At 35.7% G+C, this 27,041-nt stretch overlaps 1 protein-coding gene across 1 annotated transcript in view; it reads right to left on the reverse strand.

The window, feature by feature from the left end:
- eIF3c (eukaryotic translation initiation factor 3 subunit c) overlaps positions 1 to 27,041 on the reverse strand; it is a 210,768-nt gene that overhangs the window by 45,105 nt on the left and 138,622 nt on the right. The window contains exons 15-17 of the mRNA XM_090369631.1: positions 26,391 to 26,544; positions 21,939 to 22,022; positions 8,008 to 8,117 (exon numbers count right to left, since the gene is read on the reverse strand). Of these exons, the coding sequence (XP_090225757.1) occupies positions 8,008 to 8,117; positions 21,939 to 22,022; positions 26,391 to 26,544 (348 nt within the window). The remainder of the gene's footprint in view (positions 1 to 8,007; positions 8,118 to 21,938; positions 22,023 to 26,390; positions 26,545 to 27,041) is intronic.

The raw sequence follows: 27,041 nt of genomic DNA on the forward strand, positions 1-27,041 counted from the left end.
GATAGAAGCATGCTTTAAATAGCAAATAAAAAGTGAATTCGTAAAGTTTTTTATGTATTAGTGTTGCTAATTTTGGGTTAATTAATTTTTATTTACTTTCAGATGCTTCAACTGATTGAAAATGCTGACAGTAGAAGAAAAGGTCAACTGTCTGTTACGGCTCACAGAATTGAAGTCCATAACAGCTCTGAAAAGAAGATTCACTACTCATTACAGGAAAGATGTACCACATAGGAACTCAATTAACAGTTGGATGAAAAGGTTTAGAGAAACTGGGCCCCGTGAAATACAAACCACAATCCAGGAGGCCACAAATCAGCGAAGAGACTGTGGCCATAGTCTAGGAAGCATTTGAAAGGAGTCCACTGTGCAGCATGCATTTGCTGAACTAAACATTCCACAATAGAAAGTGTGCAAAATTCTGATTAGATTTCTGTCAACAGATGAAATCCAAAATGGACAGTTGTCACGACTTTCTTGAAGAGTTGACATTTTCTGATGAGGCTACTTTCCACATTAGTTGCAAAGTCAACTGCCACAATGGCAGCATTTGGGGAAGAGAGAAACCTCAAGAAGTTCGGCAACATGAAAGAGACTCCCCAAAAATCAATGTCTGGTGTGCACTCAGGAAGTCATGCATTATTGGTCCTTTCTTTTTTAAAGAAGCGACAGTCAATGGTGAATGTTATCTTAAAATGCTGCAGAATTTCTTCATCCCTGGTGAACTATGACAGTTAAATCTTCCAGACAGCACCTTCTTTCAGCAAGATGGCTTTCACCTTGCCACTATGCTATGAATGTGCGACAGTTTTTGAATGACGTCTTGACAGACAAGTGGATTGGTAAAGCTGGACCAATTGCTTGGCCACCTCATTTGCCTGATCTGACCCAACTGGACTATTTTTTATGGGGCTGTGTTAAAACTGTTGTGTACTCAACAAAACCATGTTTTTTGGATGAACTTAAGGTCAGGATCACAAATGCAATTCATGAAATTACTGAGAAGCAACTGAGGAATGTTTTCAATGAGCTGGAAAATCAGTTTAAAAAAGTGTCAAAAATGATGGCGGTAATATTAAAGGTTAAAAAATCAAACTGTATTGCTTTAAAACTTTTAAGATTTCAGTTTTCATATATGCCATTTACAGCGTGCTTCTATCATGTGTACATCCAAAGTTAAAGTTTAAAGTTGCACAAGGACTTTATAACCACCCTATAATATCATAAGATATGTGATCTGTGTATACTACAAAAATACCACATCATTAACAATGGTATGATTACATTGTCGATTTATTGCTTAACAATTACGAGTAATAGCATTATTGCCAAAACACAACAGGTGGCTTAACTGCTGCAAAGCACAACATCAAGAGTACAGCACTTCCTCTTTTGAGTGGCAGTAATGTATTAATTTCAATGTGGTCTCATAATTAAAGAAACATTAAAGAAAATTTAACATTCTGGTCTTGCAGAACCTCAGAGAAATGACATGGTCAACTTCAGAACACAACACGGTAGAATCCCTCTTAATGTTTCCTCTCCCCCATCTCTCTTTAAAACATATGCCCTGATGCCCATGGGCACTAGTACAGCAAACTTGCAGGTAGTAAGCTAATGTGGTCAACCATGTCTACTTGGGAAGTTGTATGCTTCCCAAGAGGTCAATTGCATGTTTGTTCCAAACCATGTTTGCAGCAGTAAAATTATTTGTTATTGTAATTGCAATAAGAATTTCTCTGAAACTAAGTTAGATGCTCTAGAAAAAACTCTAGTAAAGGTGAGTCTCTAAAAAAACATGCTGCTGAATTAGGTGTGGGCAAGACAACTGTAAAAGACTGGAAAAAATTATAAAAAATCTATAAGGATTTTTCACTTGGTTTGTTTCCTGATGGTAGTTAAACTATCGCTCCACTTTAAAGAAACCAAAGGACTCCAATTAGCAGACTGATAAAAGCAGCATTAAAGAAAAGGCATTGGTCTTCCATCAAAAGAATGATGGTTCAGAAAGTTTAACAGCAAGTGATGGATGGATGGCTGAGACACTGGGAAAAAATGTCACAGAAATGCACAAATTGAGTACTAGTGGGGAGAGACCATCACTGCTAATACTCAAAAATTTACAGATTTAATATCATTTATTAATAAAGAAAAACGGATTGGAGAAGGAATCTACAATATGGACAAAACATATCTAAATTACAAGATATTATTTACAAAATTAATAGCAAAAAAGCCACAGCCTGTAGCAACAGGTTATAAAAAATTCAAAGAGGGAATCACAGTAGCTGCTGCAGTAATGCAACTGGAATTGTTGCTTTTTGTTGGTAAATCAATTAATCCTAGAACTTTTGGCTGTTCTCTTTTTGGATAACATGCCTTCACATCCTAATTGTGGTGAACATAAAGACCAGTTATGAAATGTACCACCAAATGTAACATCCTTGATCCATCCTACAATCAAGGACATTCTAGAATGTCTAAAAAAAAAAAAAAAAGATTACGAGCAAAAGTTTTTGAGTTTCCTTTCGGCGAAACAGAAGATATATATAGGTCTCATGTCATCATTAAAGTTTAATCTAAATGTTTATGCATGGGCAGTACTCATGTAAAAACAACCTCTTTCATCATTAAAGTTGGGGATATTACAGATCAACTCCTAAAAATTCGTAAAGAACAATCAAACCTTGCTTCAAACCCTTCCCAAGATCGTTCAATGTCTTGTAGTAGTTCATCCCTCTCAAGCTGTTAATTAGCGTTTTAGCAAAACCTGCTTTTGCGAAACAATTCTTAATCATTGTTTCCATTACATCTCGACTCCACACTTTTGTCAATATAGCACTAGAATGGAATTTCATTCAAAGTTTACTAAATCCTGGAGAAAATTTGGCCCAAGGTTGACAATGTTAATGGAAGTACTGAAATATAAGATAATGAAGAACGTAGTTACAATGCATTCAATAACATTTTCCAACAAATTGTGGCGGTTGGTCAAGATCAGCACAAGAACAGGTCATCTACTCTGTAGGGTTGTTAACTGCAAGAGTGACTGCTGGATGGTGGGCTCAGAAACATTTCGCTATGCACCCTCGTTGTAGTCTGCAGTTAATTGAGGGATTGTGAGCTGCCTGTTGTCCAGGACAGCAAATGCCAATCGTTGTTCACCTGGACTGTCAACTAGTGATGGTCTTCCCATCTCAGCACATTGGGTGGTTGTATGTCCCTCTTCAGCCCATTTCTGCCACACCTTCACTAGGATGGTCCTTGAACAGCCAATAATGCTTGCAATTGCCGAGATGTGGGCCCTACCTTCCTAGGGCTGCAAATTATTTCCTATTCAAATTCCATCAGTTCTTTTCCCTTCTCCATTGTGTGGAGCTTGATGAACTGACAGGCACTACTGAGCCAGTCAGTGACGTCACTCCTAGGTGCTGTGGGATGCATCCACTCATGGAGACAGAGGTGTCCACAATGCTTTGGTTCACAAGTGTACATGTGCAAACACCTAAAAATTGATATGGGGGGGGCTATCAACTTTTTTTTTTTTTTTTTTTATAGATGTTTCATATGTTAAGAGTGCTAAATGTGAAAAATGTCACTTCTGGCCTGGCTATGAAGTGCATGTCTCACGAATGTTTGTTTATATTTAAACTATTGGAATATGAATTCTAACTGATAATATTTGAACTCGCCAAGCCATCTAATTAAAACATCCATATGATAGCCATAAACTTTGTCTCAGAATGCAAAATGATAAATGGGAAATGAAATGTAGTCGTATGTGGACAAAGGTTTTTACATGGACTTTGACTGGGATAATAGCATTATTATTTAAAAATTTTTCCAACATAAGAGAGTATATGAATAAAACCATTATTTGAGTATTCAGATGGGAGCACAAATATTTTTTATAAAGCTTGAAAAATTCTCTTCCTTATCTGAGTTTTTTACGCTTATCAATTCAAAATATGCTTTATTATATTTGTTATATAGTTCTCCCTCTAACACATAATAAAACAAAAAAAATAGAGAAAAGGCTTCGAGCACTGGGGTTAAACATACTAAAATAATACTGCGACAACTGATAAACGTAAAAAGTTAATTAAAACAAAGAGAGTCAGACCTCTATATAATGAAATTGATCATTCCCTTGAAAAAATTCGTTAAACAGAAATTTCATTATAAAGAAATATGACGTTTTCAACAATAAAAAATACTGTAATTCAATTCAGAAATATAGTAAAAGATGAAAAATAAATCGGAAATAAGTGGGAATGAATAAATTTTCTAACATTTTAGAACAATTAATTTATTAATACATACATATAAAGAAATGACTACTTACACAATGTGCACAATATATTAGACTTAAGAATTATGTCGTAAAATATCTGGTTATTTTTTGTTGTACACTGGATTCTACTGTAAATTGTTCTTAAAAATGTTTGCATTTGTTTAAACACTCAAATATATTTTCTGTCACAGTTTCTTCCCACTGAAGGCCTCGACGCAATGTTTCCAATGTTGCCAACATTTCGTTTGGAAGGTTTAATATTGCCTTCATTTTCATCCAACTTATCGTCATTATTGTCACTAGTTCTTTAAACATGCTCCAAAATGTTAGAGTCACTCGAATATTCAGCTACTAAGACATCATTATCAACTACTAAAAATTCGTAAAGAACAATCAAACCTCGCTTCAAACCCTTCCCAAGATCGTTCAATGTCTTGTAGTAGTTCATCCCTCTCATGCTGTTAATTAGCATTTTAGCAAAACCTGCTTTTGCAAAACAATTCTTAATCATTGTTTCCATTACATCTTGACTCCACACTTTTGTCAACTCTCATATATGCACATCCACAAATCTATAACAGAATCTATAGGTTGATTGGTTAGTTTCTATTTTTAGTATAATTTTTTTTCAGTATGCATCCTCAGTAGTGCATTTTCAAATCCTTGGCCCACTGGCTGCAGTTTAGATGAGGTATTCGGAGGGAAGAAAACAAGCTTCACACTTGTAAGTTTTGAAATTACCAAGTAAAGGGTGGGCAGGGCAACTGTCGACAATCAACGCAATTTTTCTGTGTTCTGTCATCATCTTTCTATAGAAATTCAAAATCCATGCTTAAAAATTTCACTTGTCATCGAAGATTTTTTGTTGTACTTATAGTTCAACTCTAACGACTTTACTCCTTTATAACATCAGGGTTGTTTACTTTGCCTATTACCAAAACCTTTGGTTTTTCATTACCGGCTATATTTGCACCAACCAAGACTGTAATTCTCTCCTTACTATTTTTACCAACCAAACATTTATCACCTTCAAAAGTCAGCATTTTGTTCAGCAAACATTTAAAAAATAGACTTGTTTCATCAACGCTGAATATGTCTTTGGGCTTGTAGTCCTCCATAATTTTTTTTCAAAACTGTTCCTTTCCAATGAGTACAGTTTTCTTTGATTACAACTCCACTTTCACCAGAAATAACTTTTTTGAGTAAGCCATGGCACGTTTTAAATTTGTCCAGCCAACCAGAACTGGATCGGAATATTTTATGCTCCAGAAAAGATGCATACTCCATAGCCTTTTCTTTTATTAATGGTGCTGATATTGGTATGTTTTGGTCTCGAATCAACTTCATCCACTTAAAAACTGCTTCATCTACATCTTCACAAAGGCATAATTTCGCACGCTTCCAACTGGGTCCTGTTTCCTCAAACAATTTGAAAATCGAAACACGGTTTTACAGAATGGTTGACACACTACTGGCAGGGATGCCAAATTTTAAAGCAATTTCTTTTTTTTTTTATGCCCCAATCTTTGCTATTAAGTAATTCCACTTTTTCACACTACACTCAAAGGATTTCCTCTTAGACCTGTAAGGTTACTTGCACAGCAGCTAAAACAAAACTGATTTAGGGACCACTTGTACAAACTATGTAAACAGAAACAGGCGAAATTTAGTGAACATATGGATGACTCATTTCTGCGAACTAACGGATTAATTTACAGGATAAAGGAAAATCACTCTCTCCTAATTCTCTAATAGGGTAACAGTAGAAAACAGGTTAACCAGAGCCAATGTTCGCGTCAGGAATATGCCTTAATCTTTGCCAATGGCTGTGGACACACAGATAGCAGTTGACCAGTGCAACTTCTTGGTACAGTAGTGGCAGCTGTATAGGTTTTACTTCTTAGCCATTGCTGTCCCACTTCTGGGCAAAACCCTCCCCCCTTTTTCTATCCTGTGCCATGGTTGGCCAAGTTTTATCCTGCAAGGTTTTATGGGCACCACTAAATTGTAGAATGTTTTAGCTCTTAATTGGCGGAATTAATCCCTTTAGTTCTCAAGCGTTTAGGGCATAAGCCTCAAGCTATGAAGGAGTCTAGACTATGTATAAATATAGTGCAAATGCATCAGGAATACATAGCTATATCTGAATAAATCAGATTATTAATAAAACGGCATCGTTTTAAGTTATATCTCATATTGTGAATACCTTCACAACGAGTTGCCATGATATTGCACTACTTCGAATAAGTAACGCTTCACCTAAGGAGAAGACTAATGTTACTTATTCTCAGATGGATACCACCACCCAGACGGCACCGTTTCAGGGCTATTTGGCCCTTCTTCGGTGGGTGCGTAGGTACCCGAGTGATGCAATGATGGCAAAACAGTTATGAAGTATAACTCCAGAATATGAGAGATGCCTGATGGTGTATCATATATTTAGACTCAAGCGTTTAGGGCATAAGCCTCAAGCTATGAAGGAGTCTAGACTATGTATAAATATAGTGCAAATGCATCAGGAATACATAGCTACCTATATCCAGGTAGCTATGTATTCCTGATGCATTTGCACTATATTTATACATAGTCTAGACTCCTTCATAGCTTGAGGCTTATGCCCTAAACGCTTGAGTCTAAATATATGATACACCATCAGGCATCTCTCATATTCTGGAGTTATACTTCATAACTGTTTTGCCATCATTGCATCACTCGGGTACCTACGCACCCACCGAAGAAGGGCCAAATAGCCCTGAAACGGTGCCGTCTGGGTGGTGGTATCCATCTGAGAATAAGTAACATTAGTCTTCTCCTTAGGTGAAGCGTTACTTATTCGAAGTAGTGCAATATCATGGCAACTCGTTGTGAAGGTATTCACAATATGAGATATAACTTAAAACGATGCCGTTTTATTAATAATCTGATTTATTCAGATATAGCTATGTATTCCTGATGCATTTGCACTATATTTATACATAGTCCCTTTAGTTCTTAATTTGTGCTTTCTACTGCATCAGCTTTATTGCCTGAAGGCCAGCAGTGCAAACAATGTGTACCCAGGTATCTCGAAATCGGTTTGTTATATGGAAATTTTCTTTGTTATACGGAAACTATTTTCAATGTAATGGCCAGAGGGAAATCAAGAAAGTTTGCTCCATAGAAAAATCCACTATATGGAAGTTCGTTAAAGAGAGTTCCAGAGTGTATATAATTAAAAAAAATATATATATATATATAGACTGCATTAAATATTAAAAACAAATTTTAAATTAAAAGCTATAAAATCATGCAGACAAGCAAGTAACTTTTGAGGCAAAGAGATTCTGTCAAATTACTGAAGCCTGTGGCAGCAGGTCAACTATAATACAGAGAGGTAGCCTTGCGCACTCATATAGATATAACCAGTTGTAGGGTGCATTGGTGAAAGAAAGGAAAGAGGGGGAGGAAAGACTTATTTTTTAGTAGAAACAGAAATAATTATCCATTACATAAAGCAGTCTAATTATCGATTAGAGGGTATCATGTAGGTTACAAGGTAAAATTATATTTGGTAGTTACCCAGGCCACCCACTTAAAATATCCATATGATATTATTCCTTACGATACTTGTTCAACAAATATCATAAGGAATTTCACTGTTCAAATGTTTACCAAGGAATAATTTCTAGAAATTACAGACAAGAATAACTTTTAAAACAACAGGTTATTCTTACCTTAGCATTCATCTTTTCATTGATAATATAAGATTTACAGAGTCGCCAATTTCCTACTCTCATAGCTTTAGAAGCTGCTACCACATGTTCCCTCATGCTTTCTGGTGGACCTATAAAATTTGAATTTGTTTTCTATTTAAATGTGAAAAAAGTTTAAATCAAAAATTTCAGAACTATAATGATAAAAAACAAATTATTGTCAACTATTACCAATATATAAAATAAATAAAATCGCCATGCATGAGGAAATCTTGGGCAATTTATGCAAGGAAATAAACCTTTTCTGCAGTAAATAACACACATACACAGGTTGGTCCTTGAGGTTGTCACAGACATCCTCTCAAATATGCCAGACAAGCTGTACTTGCTACCTGCGAGTCTAAAACACTGATGGAACTGATATTCGGGTGACACTCAAGTCAAGTGGACCCAATTTCAGCAAAGGCAGAATGGTCTGTGACAGCCAAACCTTCTGCTTGCACCTTCACGATAGTGGGACTGTTAGTAATCCTGGGTATAACCCCTATGCGAAAGCACACTGTGGGTGACCACCCAGGTTTGAACCAACATAAGCAGGGGTCGAGGTGCGGTGCCCACACCACATGGAGGAATGCCGCCCCTGTGGGTTACCAGGCAATACCAGGTGGTAGGTTACTCTCATCAACCGGTGAAATACCACCACTTTGCTTATTGGAGGCTTGAAGTGATGTAACCCATGTTTAGTCTCCAGAGCTAAGTTCCTGTCAACCCTTTCCATCTCTTCCATCATGCAGTATGACTGATGACTTTTGAGGTTATGATGGACATCATCGCAAGATCCAATCTTCCTTACATTTCAAGGGTACAGCTCTAAAACGGTGTTCGCAGGCCGGCCACTAGTTAGTATGCCAGACCGAACCTATTGGTAACTCCTAGCCTATACTCCTAGACCAAACCTATTAGTATACACTGGCTGATCCGGAAGCCTCTTAGAGAGGAGGCTTTCGGATCAGCTAGTGTATAATCTTGCTACCTCTACTCTGCCAAATAGTAACTGGAGGGAGTCTGAGTTGTGTGTATATGGGGTGCATTGCCGAGGCCACATTATGTTCAGGATCTGGGTATATTCTTACCATGTGTATGCCATGTCCAAAAATTTCATTACTTCATACAGCATGTCCCTCCACACTTTTTCTTACTATTGAATACACCATGAATTGTCAAACTAATAGAGTAAGCTTATCTGCAAAAATATCTAAACCTCCCAAACACTTTCTAGTTCATTCACAAATTTACTTGGTCTCAGTTCTAATCTCAATGAAAAGACATAATATAACAAATGAACTGGCGCACTATGATCTCCGTTGTCAATGTGCCAATAAACAACAAAACAAACAACCAACCTAATCTCAATGATGTCCATTTCCATTTGCAGTCTGCCAAACCCCACATACTATTTCTGACAGAATCTCGGTTATCAGTTGATTCAACTACTGCTCATCTCAGTTGCTCAAATTATTCGCTGTATGATTCTTTTCGCCTCAAAGGTGGTACTTGTGATATGTCTGTTCCGATATTCCCTGTAAGAGACTTGGTAATTTGGAATCTCCTCTTTTCGATCATCTCTGGCTTAAAATCTCTCTATCTCATTCTGTCAAATTCATCTGTCGTCTCTACCATTCTCTCAACTCCACTAATCTCACTGGAGACGTCAAGAGACTTCATCTCTTTGCAACTTGACTTTCTCTAGTCCAACTTTCCTAACAGTAAGGTAATTTTTGGTGATTTTAATGTTCACAACACCAGCTGACTTCCGTTTTCTGGTCGCACCGAACCAGCTGGTTCAGATGGCGAGGCTTTTGCAATTACTAATGACCTCGCACAGATTGTTCATTTACCTACCAGAATACCAGACAATCCTAACTATACAGCCAACACGCTTGATCTTTTTCACACAAATAACCCTTCTAAGTACACAGTCGAAGTGAGTGGTCTTTTAGACATCTCAGATCGCAACTTGGTGATTGTCTCTTCTCAAATGGAGCCTCTATCTCATGGCTAATCCCAACCTCATATTGTTTGGCATTACAAGAATGCAAAATGGGATGTCCTGAGAGATTTCTTTTCTTCTTTTCCTTGTTCGGATTACTGTTTCAAAACTTCTGATGTCAACGTTTCAGATGACATCGAAGTTTTGATGTCATCTGAAACGTCTGTCATCTGTCATCTTCTGATGTCAACGATGTTCAGATCATGTCAGTAAATTATTCTTGTAGGAATGGAATCCTTTATTCTACACTCCACTTTAAAATCTCGTCCTTTATCTAAACTTTGGTTTTCCAATAAATGTGCTAAGGCTGTTCAAGAGAAGAATGTTGTATCTGACTTGTTTCCAATTCTTCAGTTTCATTTTTTGCTCGCAATAATTGTAAAGCAGTTATTAAACAGTCCTAACTAGATTTTGAACAGGCTAAGAGTAGAAAACTTGCTTCTTGCCCTAATGGTAGCCGAGCATTCTGGTCTCTTGCCAAAGCTATTGGCTGCAATTTTTGCCCACATCTGTTGTCACTTCAGCCAAGGATAAAACTGACCTGCTAGCATCTCATTTTACTTCAAACTCATGTATTAATGATCTTGGTAAAACACCCCCCAACCATTACCAACACGCTCATTCAATGCCTCCTGTGATCTTCTGTCAAAAGGATGTCAGAAGGATTTTGATGAAACTTGATGCTCAGAAAGCAACAGGTCCTGATGGTATTTCTCAACTTGTTCTCAAAACCTGTTCTCCTGAACTTACTCCTGTTCTTTGCCGCCTTTTTTCACTTTCTTATTCCAAAAGTGTTTTTCCTTCTGCTTGGAAATTTGCTGATATCCAGCCAGTTCCTAAAAAAAGGGTGACAAATCCCTCCCATCCAATTATCATCCCATTGCAATTACTTCTACTCTTTCTAAAGTAATGGAGAAATCCTCCCATCCAATTATCATCCCATTGCAATTACTTCTACTCTTTCTAAAGTAATGGAGAAATCAATTAACTGCCAACTCTTAAACTACCTAGAAACCTTCTGGCTGATCAACAATCATCAGTATGGATTCTATCAGTGTCGATCCACTGGTGATATTCTGGCTTATGTTACCCATTTATGGACAAATTCAAGTCAATGGAAAAGTTTGGTGAAACACAAGTAGTGGCTCTTGACATCTCAGAGGCTTTAGATTGTGTTTGGCATAAAAGTCTTCTAAACACGCTTCCATCTTATGGTTTGCCAACAGTTTTTTGTAACTGGTTATCCAGTTTTCTCTCTGACTGCTCACTGAGGGTAATGGTAGATGGCTCTCTGTCTCCTAACTTCTCCACTAATGCTGGTGTCCCCCAAGTTTCAGTTCTTTCCCCCACTCTTTTCCTCTTGTATATTAATGACCTTCTTCCATTGACTGGAAATCCTATCCATAGTTTTGCCGATGATAGCACATTGCATTCCACTTTCCATTTTGAGAAACCTCGTCCTGCTCAATCAGCTTCAACTTCTCGAAAATCTGCTACCAATTCCTTAAATGCCGATCTTCAGGTAATTCTCCAGTGGGGAAAAGACAACTTAGTTGATTTCAACCCTTCTAAAACTCAGTCCTGTCTTATATCTCGCAAAAAGGATTCTTCTGCTCCTATGCTTATCTTTGGTGACACTCTGATTTCTAGGCAAAATGATATATCTCTTTTGGGGATTATCCTGACTTCTAATCTCTCCTGGCACAAGCACATTACAAATATTGCTTCCTCTGCATCTAAAATCCTTGGTTTTCTCTTCCACTCTTGGCGTTACTTTTCTTCCAAACAGCTGTTCACTCTGTACAAATCGCAAATCCACCCTACCATGGAATATTGTTCCCACATCTGGAGTGGTGTCCCGAAAACCTCTCCAAGGCTTCTAGATTTCATTCAGAAGAGGACAGTTAGGATAATTAATGACTCATCTCTAACAGTTTCTCCACTCGCTGTCTCACAGATGTACTGTTTCTGCTGCATGCCTTTTCTACAGATACTTCCATGGGCACTGTTCTGAATTGGCTTCTGTAATTCCTGCTCTCTCTTTCAAAACAGTCTGAACACATGCTACCACCAGCCAACATCCATTTACTGTCCAACTTCAAACTCACAGAACCAACTTTTCATCTTCCTCATTTATTCATTCAACTGCCATTTTTCAGGAACAACCTTCCTTCGTAATTATATCCTTAAAATTACAGTCTACAGAAGTTCAAGTCCAACATCAACAAATATCTTCATCTCAACACCTCCAACCCAAGCATGGTACTAAGTACTATAGGTTCTAACACCTCTTGTATTTGGGGTTTTTAAAAATGCACGCACACACACACACAAAATAAAGCATAATATTCATACTGTTTCTATTTGAACAAGGTAACCCCTACTAAACTAGAAGACAATTTATTCCAGTGTTCACAAACCCACTGCCCATAAGTGAGCTCCAGGAGATTCAGTCTTCTGTTATTCTTAGATTTTATATATGTGCCCATGGTCTATTCTCCATCTCCGTGAGGGAGGACAGACAGGGCTTAATACACCTCCTAAGCCATTCTTCATAGTTTATCAATTTACACTCATCACTAAAGTGGTCACTCTTCTTTGAACAGTCTCCAGAACTTCTGTTTTTTTTTTTAGGTGTGGTCTTCAGGCATGAATAATATTCTAAATGCAGTCTAACCATAGTCTAGTAGAGGAATAATGGCATTCTTCTCCCTAGTAAAGGTCCTATAAATCATAGACAAGACACTATGTGCTTTCCTAGCTGCCTGTTTATACTGCATGGAAATTTTCATGTAAGACTGAATTGTAACAACTAAGTAACATTTTCATCCTGAACCATTTTTAGCTCCCGCTCCCTAGCTTATGTATGATTCCAGGATTTCTTTTCCTTAAATGGCCAGAAGTGTACTGAGAGGTGGCAAAAATGTGCCATTTTGCTTGGTGACAAAGTCAAAAAAGTTTAATACATGGTTTTTGTTTCAACCTTCTATCACAATAACTTCTGGGTAAACTAAAATATTTTTTGAACCCCCTCATATATAAAACAGGGTGGAGTAAACTCAAAATGACTGCTGTCTGCCACGGCCATTGGTTTTCCATCAAAAATTAGTAGAAAGTTTTCCGCAATGGACCAACATGTTATTAACTTATTTGAATAAATACATGCTTTGTTCATAACCACAAGCGTCCTATGATGTTTGGTAGAATAGTGTATAAGTACAGGAACTTTGTTATTAGATGTTTCAACTAGATTGGCATATGACCTCGAATGGTGGCAATGCTTATTGAAAAGAAATATAAAAATAAATACCTCAGATAAAATAATACTTATTACTACTTACAAAATTATGTCAGCAGCTGCTAAAATGAATTGTCAAGTGACAATTTTTCAAATTCCATTCAAAAGTCTGTACAAAAAATTATAATCTATTAGTTTAAAAAAAAAAAAAAATTAAAAATAAGGGACAATGCAAAGCATATCCATCTTCACTGATGGTTTCTGATGATTAATCTCCAATATTAATTACTATTTTTTCAATTTTTGTTTGTAGAATAGTCCTTTTCAAAATATTTAATTTCTGCCTTTTCTACTTTTGGCAGAAAGCAGCCTATTCCCCTATCTCTGCAAATTTTTTTTCACATTGTCAAATCTAAAAGTGGTGTTTTTTTGTAGCCATTCAATTTTTACGTTAGCCAAAATCGATTCAATAGGATTCACTACTGGGTAGCAGAGAGGCAGCCCAAGAATAGTTATGTCCCTGATCATTAGAAGCAAATTGATATATTTTTTGTTTTTAAGTTGTAGCTTATTTAATTTTACTAGCTCATACAGTTCTGTTTATAGCATTGAATAACTATAAGGAATATTATTTTCTTCAAGCCATTTTTTAGGCACATTTGAACACACATGCAGTTTTCAGCATGACTGTCTGCCTGCCAGTATTGTTAGCTTTAGACAGTGAGCACCTGCTTCGTGAGTATTATTATATAAGACTCAGGAACATGGTATCACTTGTGAAGATATATATATATACTACAGTGGCAAACAAAAAAAAAAAAAAAAAAAAGGTACCAGGTATATTGCTGCCACTCTACTCTGAGACTGATAGTGTCACAGCGGCAGCTGTTAAAAACGTCTTTACTGCAGGAACTGGTTATGAAACTGGTACAGTAATATAAATAAAAAAAGTACTGCTGCATTATTTTTATTAAAAAAATAATTTCAGTACAATGAAATACAATGAATGGAATTTTTCATTGTACTAGTGTACAATGAAATAATTCGTATAGAATATATTATAATAACACTAAAATTATTGGTCTACGGTAACTGAAATAAGATATATAATTTTGATACTCAAATTATTGAAGACATCTTTCATAAATTTACAAAACTTCTTTCCAGTCTCAGAATTCAATTCTGGATTGAAATCACCAACGAGAACTATAGGTATACAATCCAGTGACTCTTCCAATAATTTTGCACCTTCAATGGAATACGGCATCAAATTCTTGTTTATGAAGTTTTGAATTATATCTAATGACATCTCTGGAGTGATGTATATGGCAACAATGAAAATAGATTCACTATTGAATTTGCACAAAGATCCACAAATGTCTCCAATTTCATCTGATACCACTGTCGCATTGCTACTATTATGTTGTGCAAAGATATGTGGTGTACTGATGATAGTTGAATGTTCACGCTGATACATCACAATACCATCACTACGAACATCCAACCTTTTAAATTGAGTCACACATTGGAATGGTTTAAGTAATATATGTTCATCATTATCCAAACACATTTCACTTAATATCAACATTTTCAATATCTCGAACATGGGCCTGTAAACCTTGTACGTTGACAATATAGATATACCACTTTGTATGAAAACTTGCAGTTCATCCTGTAGAGACGGTAGCTTATTATTTTTCAAGTGATCTAGTTCAGCACAAAGTTCTATATTACTAGTAGCTTTGCTTTGGTGAAATCATCACATTTTACCCCAAAATTTGCATAAAGAGAAACCGTGGTGATATCAAATGCTCAGTTACAACATCCAGTGTAGGCAAATGAGTAGGATATGCTGGATATATAAATCCACTTGATGCGGCCATAGTTGGTATCCATCCCTCTTTTAATGAAGTATGACATGTATGTCATACTTCATTAAAAGAGGGACTTTTAATCATACGTCATGAAAGTAATCACTTCTTGTAAATGAAATTCATTTTGAAGTAATTCATATGAAGTTGTTGGAAATGGTTTCAAATCTAATTGAAACCATAAATGATCACAAACATTACAACTAAATCCAAATGGGTTCTTGCACACTAGTTTTTCTAACTCACTGTCAGCTCATGTAGACATTATAGGGATGTAATCAGGAATCTCATTATTAGCCATTTCTAATTTCGCTTTTTTTCGTGCTCGATATTCCTTCATTCGTTCTGCTGGAGCTTTAGATTCCTGATAAGTATCAGGTATAGTAGAACTCTGTGGCTGACAAGTATCAGACACAGTACAACTCTGTGGTTGAATTTCATTATTATTCGGAATAGTTTGAATTTCTAATTTCCTTTTCTTCTGTTCATGATATTCCTTCATTATTTCAGCTAGAGTTTTTTTGGGTGCAGTTTGAGAACTCCCAGGCATAATGAAACACTTTTGTTCAATTTCATCTGGATTCACATTTCTGTCCAACTTCCCTTTCTTTCATTATATTCCTTCGAAAGCTGGGCTGTAGATTTTGGCACAGTCACTTGCATATTAATTATTATGCTGATATAACGGTATAATGTAGTGCATCACTGCTCAATTGTACTGTTGCATCAATGCACTTGTGTACAATTGAGTTTTCTTGGATGCATCACTGCACTTGTTGCGTCACTGCAGCAACAATGCATGCGCATCGGGTTTCATGACAATTTCTAGGTAATGTAACGCTTTTTTTTTCCCAAATAAAACCGGTAAAAACGTTTTTAACATCAGAAAACTGCATCACTTTAAAAAAAAGTAACATCTGTAGTGAAACGTATGTATAAGATATTATTTGATTACAGTCATTTCGTTGCAAAGCAAAGGTATTGTGTCAGATAACGCTTCTATTGCATCAGACAGTAAGTGCAAGGTATTACATCAGCCGTTCTATAAATACGGCATTGGAAGGGTATGCGCCCTCATTAGTATCCTGTTTTGCCGAGGTGTAAGCATGGCTCCTTATCTGAAGCAAAGGTATTGCAATTACTGTTTTGAGGAGGTGTAAGCATGGCTCCATACGTTCAGTTGACACCAAGAGAAAAAAAAAAAAAAAAAAAAAAAAAAAAAAATGTAGCTGTTGCTCAGTCCCAGGAAGGGCTTTCTACGTGTGCTATCGCTGATAAAATAGGCTGCCACCAGTCAATGGTATCCCAGGTGCTGAAATTAAAGTGCAAAACCGGTGATGTGAAGAGAAAACCTGGATCAGGCTGTAAGAGAGAGACTACACCTTCCCAAGATCGATATTTGAAATGGCTATGCCTTCGTAATCACCATGCTAGTGCTCCTGATCAAAATCCTTTGAATGGCTTCTGGTGTTGAAACAAGTGCACAAACCATGCAAAGATGGATATGACATTATCATTCGGAATGTGGTCTGCATGCCCATCGGCCCAAGAAGAAGCCTTTGTTGACCCAACAGATGAGGAAGAAGCGACTTGCTTGTGCTAAAATGCAGGTTTCATGGACAAAAGAGCAATGGGACACTGTCATCTTTTCTGACGAATCGAAATTCAACCTGCAAGGCTTGGATGGGAGGCAATATGTCAGAAGATGAAAATCGGAGGCATACCATCCTGACCGCGTAACACCGACTGTAAAGTTCCCTGCCAGTCAGATGGTCTGGGGATGCATAACAAGAAAAGGGGTGGGGTGAATTAAGTTTAGTAATGGAACATGAATGGAGAAATCCCTACACTGCTATCTTGGAGGAGTGCCTGAAACTCGTTATTAGGGATCATCACACAGACACCCAAAACTGCATTTTTCAACAGGACTCAGCACCTTGCCACACAGCAAAATTGGTAAGTTTTATGCTATTTAGATTTAATGATGAGTTTGTCTTCTTGTCTTACAAGGCTTAAACATACTTACACCAATGTTTTCCCTTGTTTTTCTCCTTCAAGGTACAGTTATACCTCAGAAATGCTGGCATTACAGTGTTGAAATGGAAACAGTCCAGATTTGAACCCTATTGAAAATTGCTGTTTTTTTTTTTTTTTTTGGTAGTTGTTGGCACATAGGCTTCTGTGGCCATAATGCACCTCCCAAGGTTTTTGCAGTACTTTGATCCAAGCCCGAGGCGGGAATCGAACCCGCAACCTTTGGGTTGCCAGACAGGCACTTTACCCACCCAGCTAGCCCGGTCGGCGAAAATTGCTGGTACATAATGTCGTCTAAAATTGCTCAGAAGAAGCAAACAATAAGATTCAGCTGCAGGAGAGAATTGTAAGGGTGTGGTACCAGGAAATTGGACAACTGTATATCTAGAAGATGATCAACTCTATACCAGATCGTTGCAAGGTTGTAATTGCAGCTCGAGGCGGAACAACGAAATATTGAGGACTTATTTTGCTGATTTACAGTACATAATACTATTACGTTAACTTGTCATTTCAGTTTGTATACATAATGCAATAAAATGTATGTTTGTTTGTCATGATTGCTATTTGCATGATTTCTCATATTCAATTAATTATGCATTTTACTCTTTGGGAAGATATTTATGGCAATTAGGTATATCAGGTAGAGCCTTTTTATTGGATTTCATTCACAGAGATATATATCCCATCTAAAAAATGCATTTCGAACATTTCTGCAACCCACAATGCAGTGCAAACATTATTTTCAAAATTCACAAGTGATGCAGTTTTTTTGTCTGCCACTGTATATATATGAGGTAGACGTAATAAATCTATTGAAAAGCAAGAAGAAGATGGAGGCATAAATCAGACAAAATATCAAAATTAATAGGAGAGGATAGTAAAAATTGGAAATATTGAAGGCGGGAGAAAGCATGTGAATATCCTATATGATATAATAAATTAAACAAAATTATAAGCTGAATTGGATAGCCAATTAGAGAGAAGGGAACTGTAAAGCAAAAATGATTAGTTTAATACATGAAGTAATAGCAAGCATCAGATAAGGTTGGGATAATTTGGTTAAAGGTCTAAAAGGGTGGGGGGATTACAAAATTTAAAATCTGATGCAAGCTAAAAATAAATATTGATACATAATCAGGTAGTTCATTAGGGCAGTGTTTCTCAATCTTTTTACTCTCGTGGCACATTTTCCAAAGAAGAAAAATTTCGCGGCACACCTACGTAGTCATAGAAGAAGAAATTTCTAAATTTCGCGGCACACTTGGAAAATTTTGCGGCACACTAATGTGACGCGGCACACCCTTTGAGAAACACTGCATTAGGGGACTACATTTCTATACTTATCCATATTTGTAGAAGAAAAGGAAAGTTAAAAATAAATGAGAGCAAATAGGAGGGTAAAGCAGCAAAATTTCCACAAAAATATGGATAAAGCAGTCCCAACACAGTGTTAGCTGTAAAACAAGTAATTAAAGTAAAATAGCAATAAAATTAAAATAAGTGTTTACAGTGTAGCTTAGATGCAACAATAGGTGGATATATGTGAGAATTAGCAAATGGTGCGATTTAGAAAAATTTGGGAGAATTTGTATAAGAATGTAATATTAGAAGATAAGCTCTTCACCACATTTTTATCCATACTGCATATTTGGCCCTTGAGGCTGTCAAACATTCTTTCAGGTATGTCAAGCTGGGCTTGCTACCTGGGAGTCTACAATGCTGATAGAACTGATATTCAGGTAACACTCAAGTCAAGTGGACCGAATTTCGGCAAAGTCCAGTTGATCTGTGACAACCAAATCCTCTGCATGTACCTTCACAATGGGACATGCAGAGGTGTGAATATTATTAACCTTGGGTATAACCCCTCATGTGCAAGTCCAGTATACTGGAGATGACTACCCAGGTGCGAACCAACATATGCATGGGTCGAAGTGTGGTGTTCACACCACACAGAGGAATGCCACCCCTCTATGTTACCAGGCAATACTACATGATAGATAACACTCATCAACAAGTGAAATACCACCACTTTAGCTTGAAGCGGTGGAACCCATGTTTAGTCTTGAGAGCAAAGCTCCAACAATGCCCAATCTCTTCCTCCCTACATGCTGTATGATTGGTGTCTTTTTATGATGGACTTCATGGCAAAATTCAATCTTCCTTACTTTTTGAGGGTGCAGCTGTAAAACAGTGTTCAGAGACTGAACCTGTGATAACTCTGTAGGAGCCATCGAGATCAGCTAGTGTATAATCTTGCTGCCTCTACTCTTCCAGACAGTGATTGGAGGAAGTCCAAGTAGTGTGCATGTGGGGAGCATCCTCAAGGCCACATTATGTCAAAGGGTTGGGTACATTCCTGCCATGTGTACTCCATATCCAAAAACTTCATTTCTTCATACAGCGTGTCCTCCTACCTTTTGGAATCTCCTCTTTTTGATATTATATGGCTTAAAATATCTCTGCCTCATTCTATCAAATTCATCTGTTGCCTCTATTGTTCTCCCAACTCCACTAATCACTTGGAACTCTTTGAAACCTGACTTTCTCTAATTCAACTTTCCTAACAGTGAGGTGATTTTTAATTTTGATTTTATTTTCCTTGGTGATTTTAATGTTCACAACTCCAGCTGGCTTCAGTTTTAGTCACACAGACTCAGCTGATCAAGTAATTAAAAAGCTTTTGCAATTATTAATGACATCAGGCAAATTTTTCATTCATCTACCAGAATACCAGACAATTCTAACTGCATAGCCAACGCTCTTGATCTTTTTTCTCAGAAACATCTATTCCAAGTACATGGTCGAGGTAAGTGGTCCTCTAGGCACAGCAGATCACAACTTGGTGATGGTCTCCTCTCCATGGAGCCTTTCTCTTGTGGCCATTCTCAAACATTGTGTTGTGTGGCATTACAAGAATGCAAATGGGATGATCTGCGAGATTTCTTTTCTTCTTTTCCTTAGTTGGATTACTGTTTTAAACCTTCTGATGTCAATGTTTTCTCAGATCGTGTCAGTGAAATTATTCTTGTAGGGATGAAATCCTTTATTCCAAATGAGCAGAGTGAATGGTGGGAGGTGGTTTATTGATGATTACAGTAAACCACCTCCTACCATACCTGGTACAATCCATTCAATGCCTCCTTTGGTCTTCCATCAAAAGGATGTCAGAAGAATTTCAAACAGCCTTGATGACAAGAAAATGCCAAATCCTGATGGTATTTCTACACTTGTTCTTAAAACCTGTGCGCTCCTGAACTTACTCCTGTTCTGTGTCACCTTATTACACTTTCTTATTGCACTGGTGTTTTCCCTTCTGCTTGGAAATTTGCTCATATCCAGCCAGTTCCTAAAAAGGTTGACAAATCCCTTCCATCCAATTATCGTCCCAATGCACTTACGTCTACTCTTTCTGAAGTAATGGAGACATTTATTAACCCCAAACTCCTAAACTATCTAGAAAACTTCCATCTGATCAATGATTGCTAGTATGGATTCCATCAGTGTCAATCCACTAGTGTTAACTGCTTATGTTACCCATCTATGGACAATTTCAATGGAAAAGTTTGGTAAAACTCAAGCAGCCCCATGACATTTCAAAGGCTTTTGATCATGTTTGGCATAAAGGTCTTCTAAATAAGTATCCATCTTATGGCTTTCCAACTGTTTTTAGTAATTGAGTATCCAATTTCTCTCCAACTGATTGCTGTGGGTGACGGTAGATGGCTGTCGTCTAACTTCTCCACTAACGCAGGTGTTCTCCAAGGTTTAGGTTCTTTATCCCACTCTTTTCCTTTTATATTAATAACCTTCTTCCTTTGATCAGAAATCCTACCCACAGTTTTGCTTAAGATAGCACATCTACCTTCGAGTTTGAGAAACTTTGCCCTGCTTCATCTTCTTGAATATCCACTATCAATTCCCTAAATGCTGATTTCCTGGTACTCCAATGGGGGAAAGGCAACTTAGTTGATTTCCATCCTTTTAAAATGCAATCCTTTTTATATCTCACAAAAATGTTTCTTCTGCTCTTATGCTTATCTTCGCTGACACTCAGATTTCTAGACAAGATCACATTTCTCTATTAGGGATTACCATGACTTGGCACATCTGGCAGAAGCACATCACAAATATTGTTTCCTCTGAATCTAAAAAATTGGGTTTTCTCTTTTGCTCTCAACACTACTTTTCTTCCAAACAGCTGCTCACTCCATACCATAGAATATTGTTCCCACATCGATGACACCAAAACCTCTCAGCTTCTAGATTTCATTCAAAGGAGGGTAGTTAGGGTAATTAATGACCCATCTCTAACAACGTCTCTCCACTCTCTGTCTCATAGAAGTTCTGTTTCGGCTGCATGTCTTTTCTATATAGATACTTCCATGGGCACTGTATTTCTGAATTCAGTTTTATAATTCCTGGTCTTTCTTCCAAACCAATTTGAACACATATAGCGACCAGTGAACATCCTTTTACCATTCAACTTCAAATTCACACAGTCAACTTTTCTTCTTCCTCATTTATTCCTTCAACTTCCATTTTTTGGAACAACCTCCCTTCACATATATTTCTTTAAAATTATAATTTACAGTAATTCAAGTCTAATGTCAACAGGTATCTTTGTGTCAATTTCCCTTTATTAATATTAAACAAAGTATTTTAGTTATCTTATTCACTTTTACTCTTTAAAACTACATATACACCTATAATTTTATATAAATTATAACTTTTATTGTTTGCAGATATCAATTACCAACTAATGGCTGACGTTCACTGTTCCTTAGCTGGTGGTGGAATGATTTGCTGATCATTCTTTTACGGCCATCTAATTCATGAGCTACAAGAAAAACAAAGCAAATAAGAAATTGTATATACACAGAAACTGAATTTAATCTAGCTAATGATTAGTAATGAAGAATTTGTTTTCTTTTTTTCAAAGAAACACTCATATCTGCATAAAATTTATAACATTATTATATTAAATTTACAACATTATTTTATAACATAAAATTTATAAAATTTATGCTTAATATAACAAATTAAGCAATTTTTTGATGAATGATTGCCTCAGGATAATTTTCAATTTTACACAATCCTCTATTTTCAGAATATACACTGCTAGCTAACTACATTGTTGACAACCACAAGCTACCTATTGGAGAAGTGTGGACTGAATCTAGGAGTCTTTGGGTCAGCAAGCAAATAATCTTGCTGCCAAATTGCAAAAACCAGTATCACACAGAAAACATCACATTAAGCACTGGAAAAAAAAAAAAAGAAGTTTGTGTTACCCACACGGTAAAAAAAATTTACTGAAACTGCACCATAAACTAAAATCTCCATGACCACTTCCATTTGTGGGCAAAAAAGTGTATACTCCTCATAATGAATTATTTTTGGAAAAGAGAAAAAAAAAAAAATAAAAAATAAATTTTTTTCCTACATAAAATCAAGAATATTCATCTATAGAGGAAGCCACATTAGAGATTGCAAACTGTATCAAATGGAAAGCAACATATTGCACACTGGATTAATCATAAAGAACTGTTTTTTGAAAATGATATTACTATAGCAGCTCCTTGGATGAGAATTTGTTCTTTTCACAAAATTAAGGAAAATCTCTATTGGACGAATCTCTCATTAGAAACTTCTGAAAACTAGTGTCAAATTGAAATCATCATGACCAATTCTGTTTGTGCACACACACACAAAAAAAATATCACAATCTTTCTCCAGTGTGTATGGCATCATGTAACCAAATTTAAAGGAAATTTATGTATTGGTAGTTAATTACAAACTTTTTAAAACTGTAGTCATGGCAAAACAGAATAGTGTGTACATGTATATATATATCGTTAAAATATAAGATAGATTATCATACCTTTCTGTAGGAAATTTCTTACCCGACACTCACATCAAACTGATCCAATTAATATAATAGAAAATAATATAAAAGATCTAAGTTTAAAATGCAAAAATATCCTTATTAAAAGATTGTAAAATTATGCAGTTTTTTATAAAAACTATTCTTGTCTTCAATTCCCATTGTCTACTTACTGCTATCAAGGAAGAGCAAAGCATAGCCAATGCACATCAATCTACCCCAAACTAAACCCATCAGCAATGACAGACTAGAAACAGAAGACAATTGCCAGACTATATTAAAAACTGTATTAAGGAATGAAGCCGTTATTTTACACATGAAAGGTAATGAACGGTCACCGAAATGGTAATGTTATAATAACCGCGATAAACAAAGTGTAGGAATGAGATTTATTATAGAAGAGCGGAAAATGCACATATAATGAAAATTGGGGACAGAAATGTGTAATATAGAAAGTGGATGTAGTATGAAATAACCAAGTCCAGGAGAAACAAGGTAAACCGATTAGAGTATGTCGGTGTGAAAAATGAATTTTAAAAGAAAGACGATTTATATCTAAAGTCAAAATACAATTAAAATTGTATTTTGATTTTAACTTTGGATATAAAGCATCTTTCTTTTAAAATTCGTTTTTCACACCGACACATTTTTAATCGGTTTACCTTGTTTCTCCCGGACTTGGTTATTTCATACTACATCCACTCTCTATATTACATTTCTCATTATATGCGCATTTTTCACTCATTTATAATAAATCTCGTTACCACTCATTGCCTTTTGTGTGTAAAATAACGGCTTCATTCCTTTCTAACAATATGAATAGCCATTTATATAATTTGGTACAGGAATATATTGGTATTACTTTAAAACACGAGACAGAAATTTCATATTAGGTTTCTTAAATATTGTTTAAGGACTAATTTAATCCCTAAATTTGCGAGGGTTTCTCTCAAACAAAAGTTAGTAGGCATACGGAAATTAGCTTTTAAAGTACCACAAAAAATTGTTAAGATGATATTAGATGGTAGAATTATTAGTAAGAATAAATATTTTAATCAACTACAAAACCTCTGAAATAAAGTTAAAAGTCCATTCTAATGATTGGAATTACCTAAAGTCAGTTATTGAAATTAGAAAACAGGTATTAGAAAAAGAAATAAATACAAGACACAAACAAAAGAATAGATTTGTTGTTCGAATGGAGGGTAACACATGCTTTTATAGTAGAGAAAATACGACATATAATGAAAGGGTGGAAGGTATAAGTCATATCACACAACATGAGGTAACAGATTTAGTTACACTATACAATGGCATTATATTTAATGATACAGATACGCAGGGAAATAATTCGAACCTTGGTGTCGTAAATTTATCCACAGTTCAAATAAATCTTAAAATGGACTTAATTACAACCTGCCACCTACACTACACGACTCCCGAAAAAACAAACAGTAGTTGAATTTGAATACAGTTTAAGAAATACTAAGAACAGGGAAGGATTAATACAGCTGATAAATAATGTTATCAATAATTCAAAGGATCCTAATATACCTCCAAACTATCAAAACAAGAAAGAATCGGATTACAAAAACTAAAGAAAAATGATAATATTGTAATACAAAGAGCAGATAAAGGGGACACTGTGGTTGTCTTAAATAGGGAGGATTACATTGAGAAATTGAAGAATATCATATCTGATAATTCCACCCATCGATTGGAAAATAGAAGTATGTTTGACAACCTGATAAAACAATTCAATAATACTTTAATGGAATATAGAAGAAAAGATTGTATTACAATGGCGACATTAAAGAATCTTAAAGCAAGAACTAACAATGCACCGACCTTGTTTGGACAAGTAAAGTTGCATAAAATGGGTTATCTGATTGGACCTGATTGTCTCCTACAAAAATTCGGCTATTGCACCTCTAGCGTCTTATTTATATCAAATCATAAAACCGTTACGTCTTACATTAAAATTCAGTATAAAAAATTCCGATTCATTTTTTTAATATATTAAAAGACAAAAAGTTACATAATGATGATAAATTGTTTTCCCTTGATGTTGTCTCATTGTATACTAATGTAGATGTTAAATATTTGCTCGACATACAGTTGTGCCCCCATATCCGCTGATTCAGTTATCTGCGGTTAACCATTGGGGGGGGGGGCAAAATACTAGCGTGTCCAATACGATGCTTCCCTTTCTTTTACGATGTTGATTTTAAATCGAATAGCTTCCCTTTATTTTTTACAATGTCGCGTATGGTTTGGTCACCAATATTATAACAGCTTTTTAGAGATTTAACGGATGCACCATTTTCAAACTTTTGAATAATTTCAAAGTTTTTGTTTAATTTGAAAGCACAACTCTTGCGCTTGCCCATCATTTTTGTGATTTCTAAAAAAAAATTCCGACATCCCTGACATAAATAATGAAACAAAATTTGTCCTTCTGTGGTGCGACGAAACACAACAATCAATATGGAAGTATATCAGTTTTCTGTAATAAACTGAAAATCTCAAAAGTTTACTTTTCAAGAGCTGTTTTTGTCTGATGAAGATGAACATATTCTTGGGTTTTAAAAGGTTACCAATAGTATACATTTGTGAGAAAATAAAACTGTAAATGTACAAAGCCTATTTAATTAATGCCTTTCTGACCTTAACCATGTCTTTAAATCAAACTTAGGACTTTATACTCAGCACATAAGCCAAACTATAAATTTTAGACAATTTTTCAATGCTTCAAGTGCAGAAACATATATTAAGGTGAGAGAGAGATAATTTATGTCATACTAAATCTAGTATGAAGTAAATTATTAATGCTCTTTAAAGGTGAGCAATATTATTTAAGTATAGCTAAATGATTTAACTAATAACTGCTTGGCTGAGATTTTTTTCTCCCCATCATTTACAGTTAACACTATGAACTGCCTCACATACTGCTAAAGTTACCAACATTACTACATTCTGGATCTTAAAGCAACCAGCAAAATAATATTGCATTATTTTTTAAGGCTATATTATATTTTTATGAAAGTAGGAAGTACACTGTAACAATACCAAGATTTTAATGTAGCTGCTTCAAATTATGATTACACAAAAATAATCAGTGACTACAATAACTACAGCGACATTTTACATAAGCTGTATCCAAAAAATTTTTAAGGTTATGTCACAAAACTTGAGTTGTAACATATATAATACTGATTCCACACAAAGTAATAATTTTCAAAACTGTATATGTAACAAATTTATATATATATATATATATATATATATAAAAGCATGTTACTGATAAAAATCAGGACTCACCTGCCATGTATGGTATTTCTAACAACATTGCAGACACTAAATAAACACATTCCAGAAGTTCTAAGTTAATATGCTTGTGGAATGGTACCTGACGTCTCTTTTCAATTTTTTCTTGCTCAGATGTTCTCTCATGTTGACGCTGAGGCAATAAACCCTACACACACAAAAATAATTAAAATAATTTTTATATTTTTTTTAAAAAATAGCAACTTTAGATTTTACTGAAAGCCAATATAGCACTAGGATGTATGCCAAGGCTATTCCCCCCACCCTCTCTCTCTCTCTCTCTCAACTCTAGAGCTGTCAGATAGAGTTCAAGATGTGTTCATTCCATATCCAAGCATCCTTTCTAACTGCCATTTCAATTTAAGTGGCTCCAGTTCACTGTCTTCCTAAGTTTTATCATTAGGATCAACAAGATACAAGGACAAACATTTCAATTCATTGGCCTCACTGTGCAAAGCCTATTTATTTATTTATTTATTTTTTTCTCATGGACAACTCTAAATGGGTTTCCCTAGAGTTACTAATGGCAAAAATTTGGATCTAAGATGAAATTTACCATAAAATATATTTCTTAACTTTCATACTTTTTTGGCTTGATCCATAGCTCTGTTTACTGTGTGACTAGGTGCTGTGCCACACAGGTAA

Source organism: Mastigoproctus giganteus, chromosome 3 (assembly GCF_048544385.1).
Source record: "Mastigoproctus giganteus isolate SK-2022 chromosome 3, ASM4854438v1, whole genome shotgun sequence".
Taxonomy (NCBI): Eukaryota; Metazoa; Arthropoda; class Arachnida; order Uropygi; family Thelyphonidae; genus Mastigoproctus; species Mastigoproctus giganteus.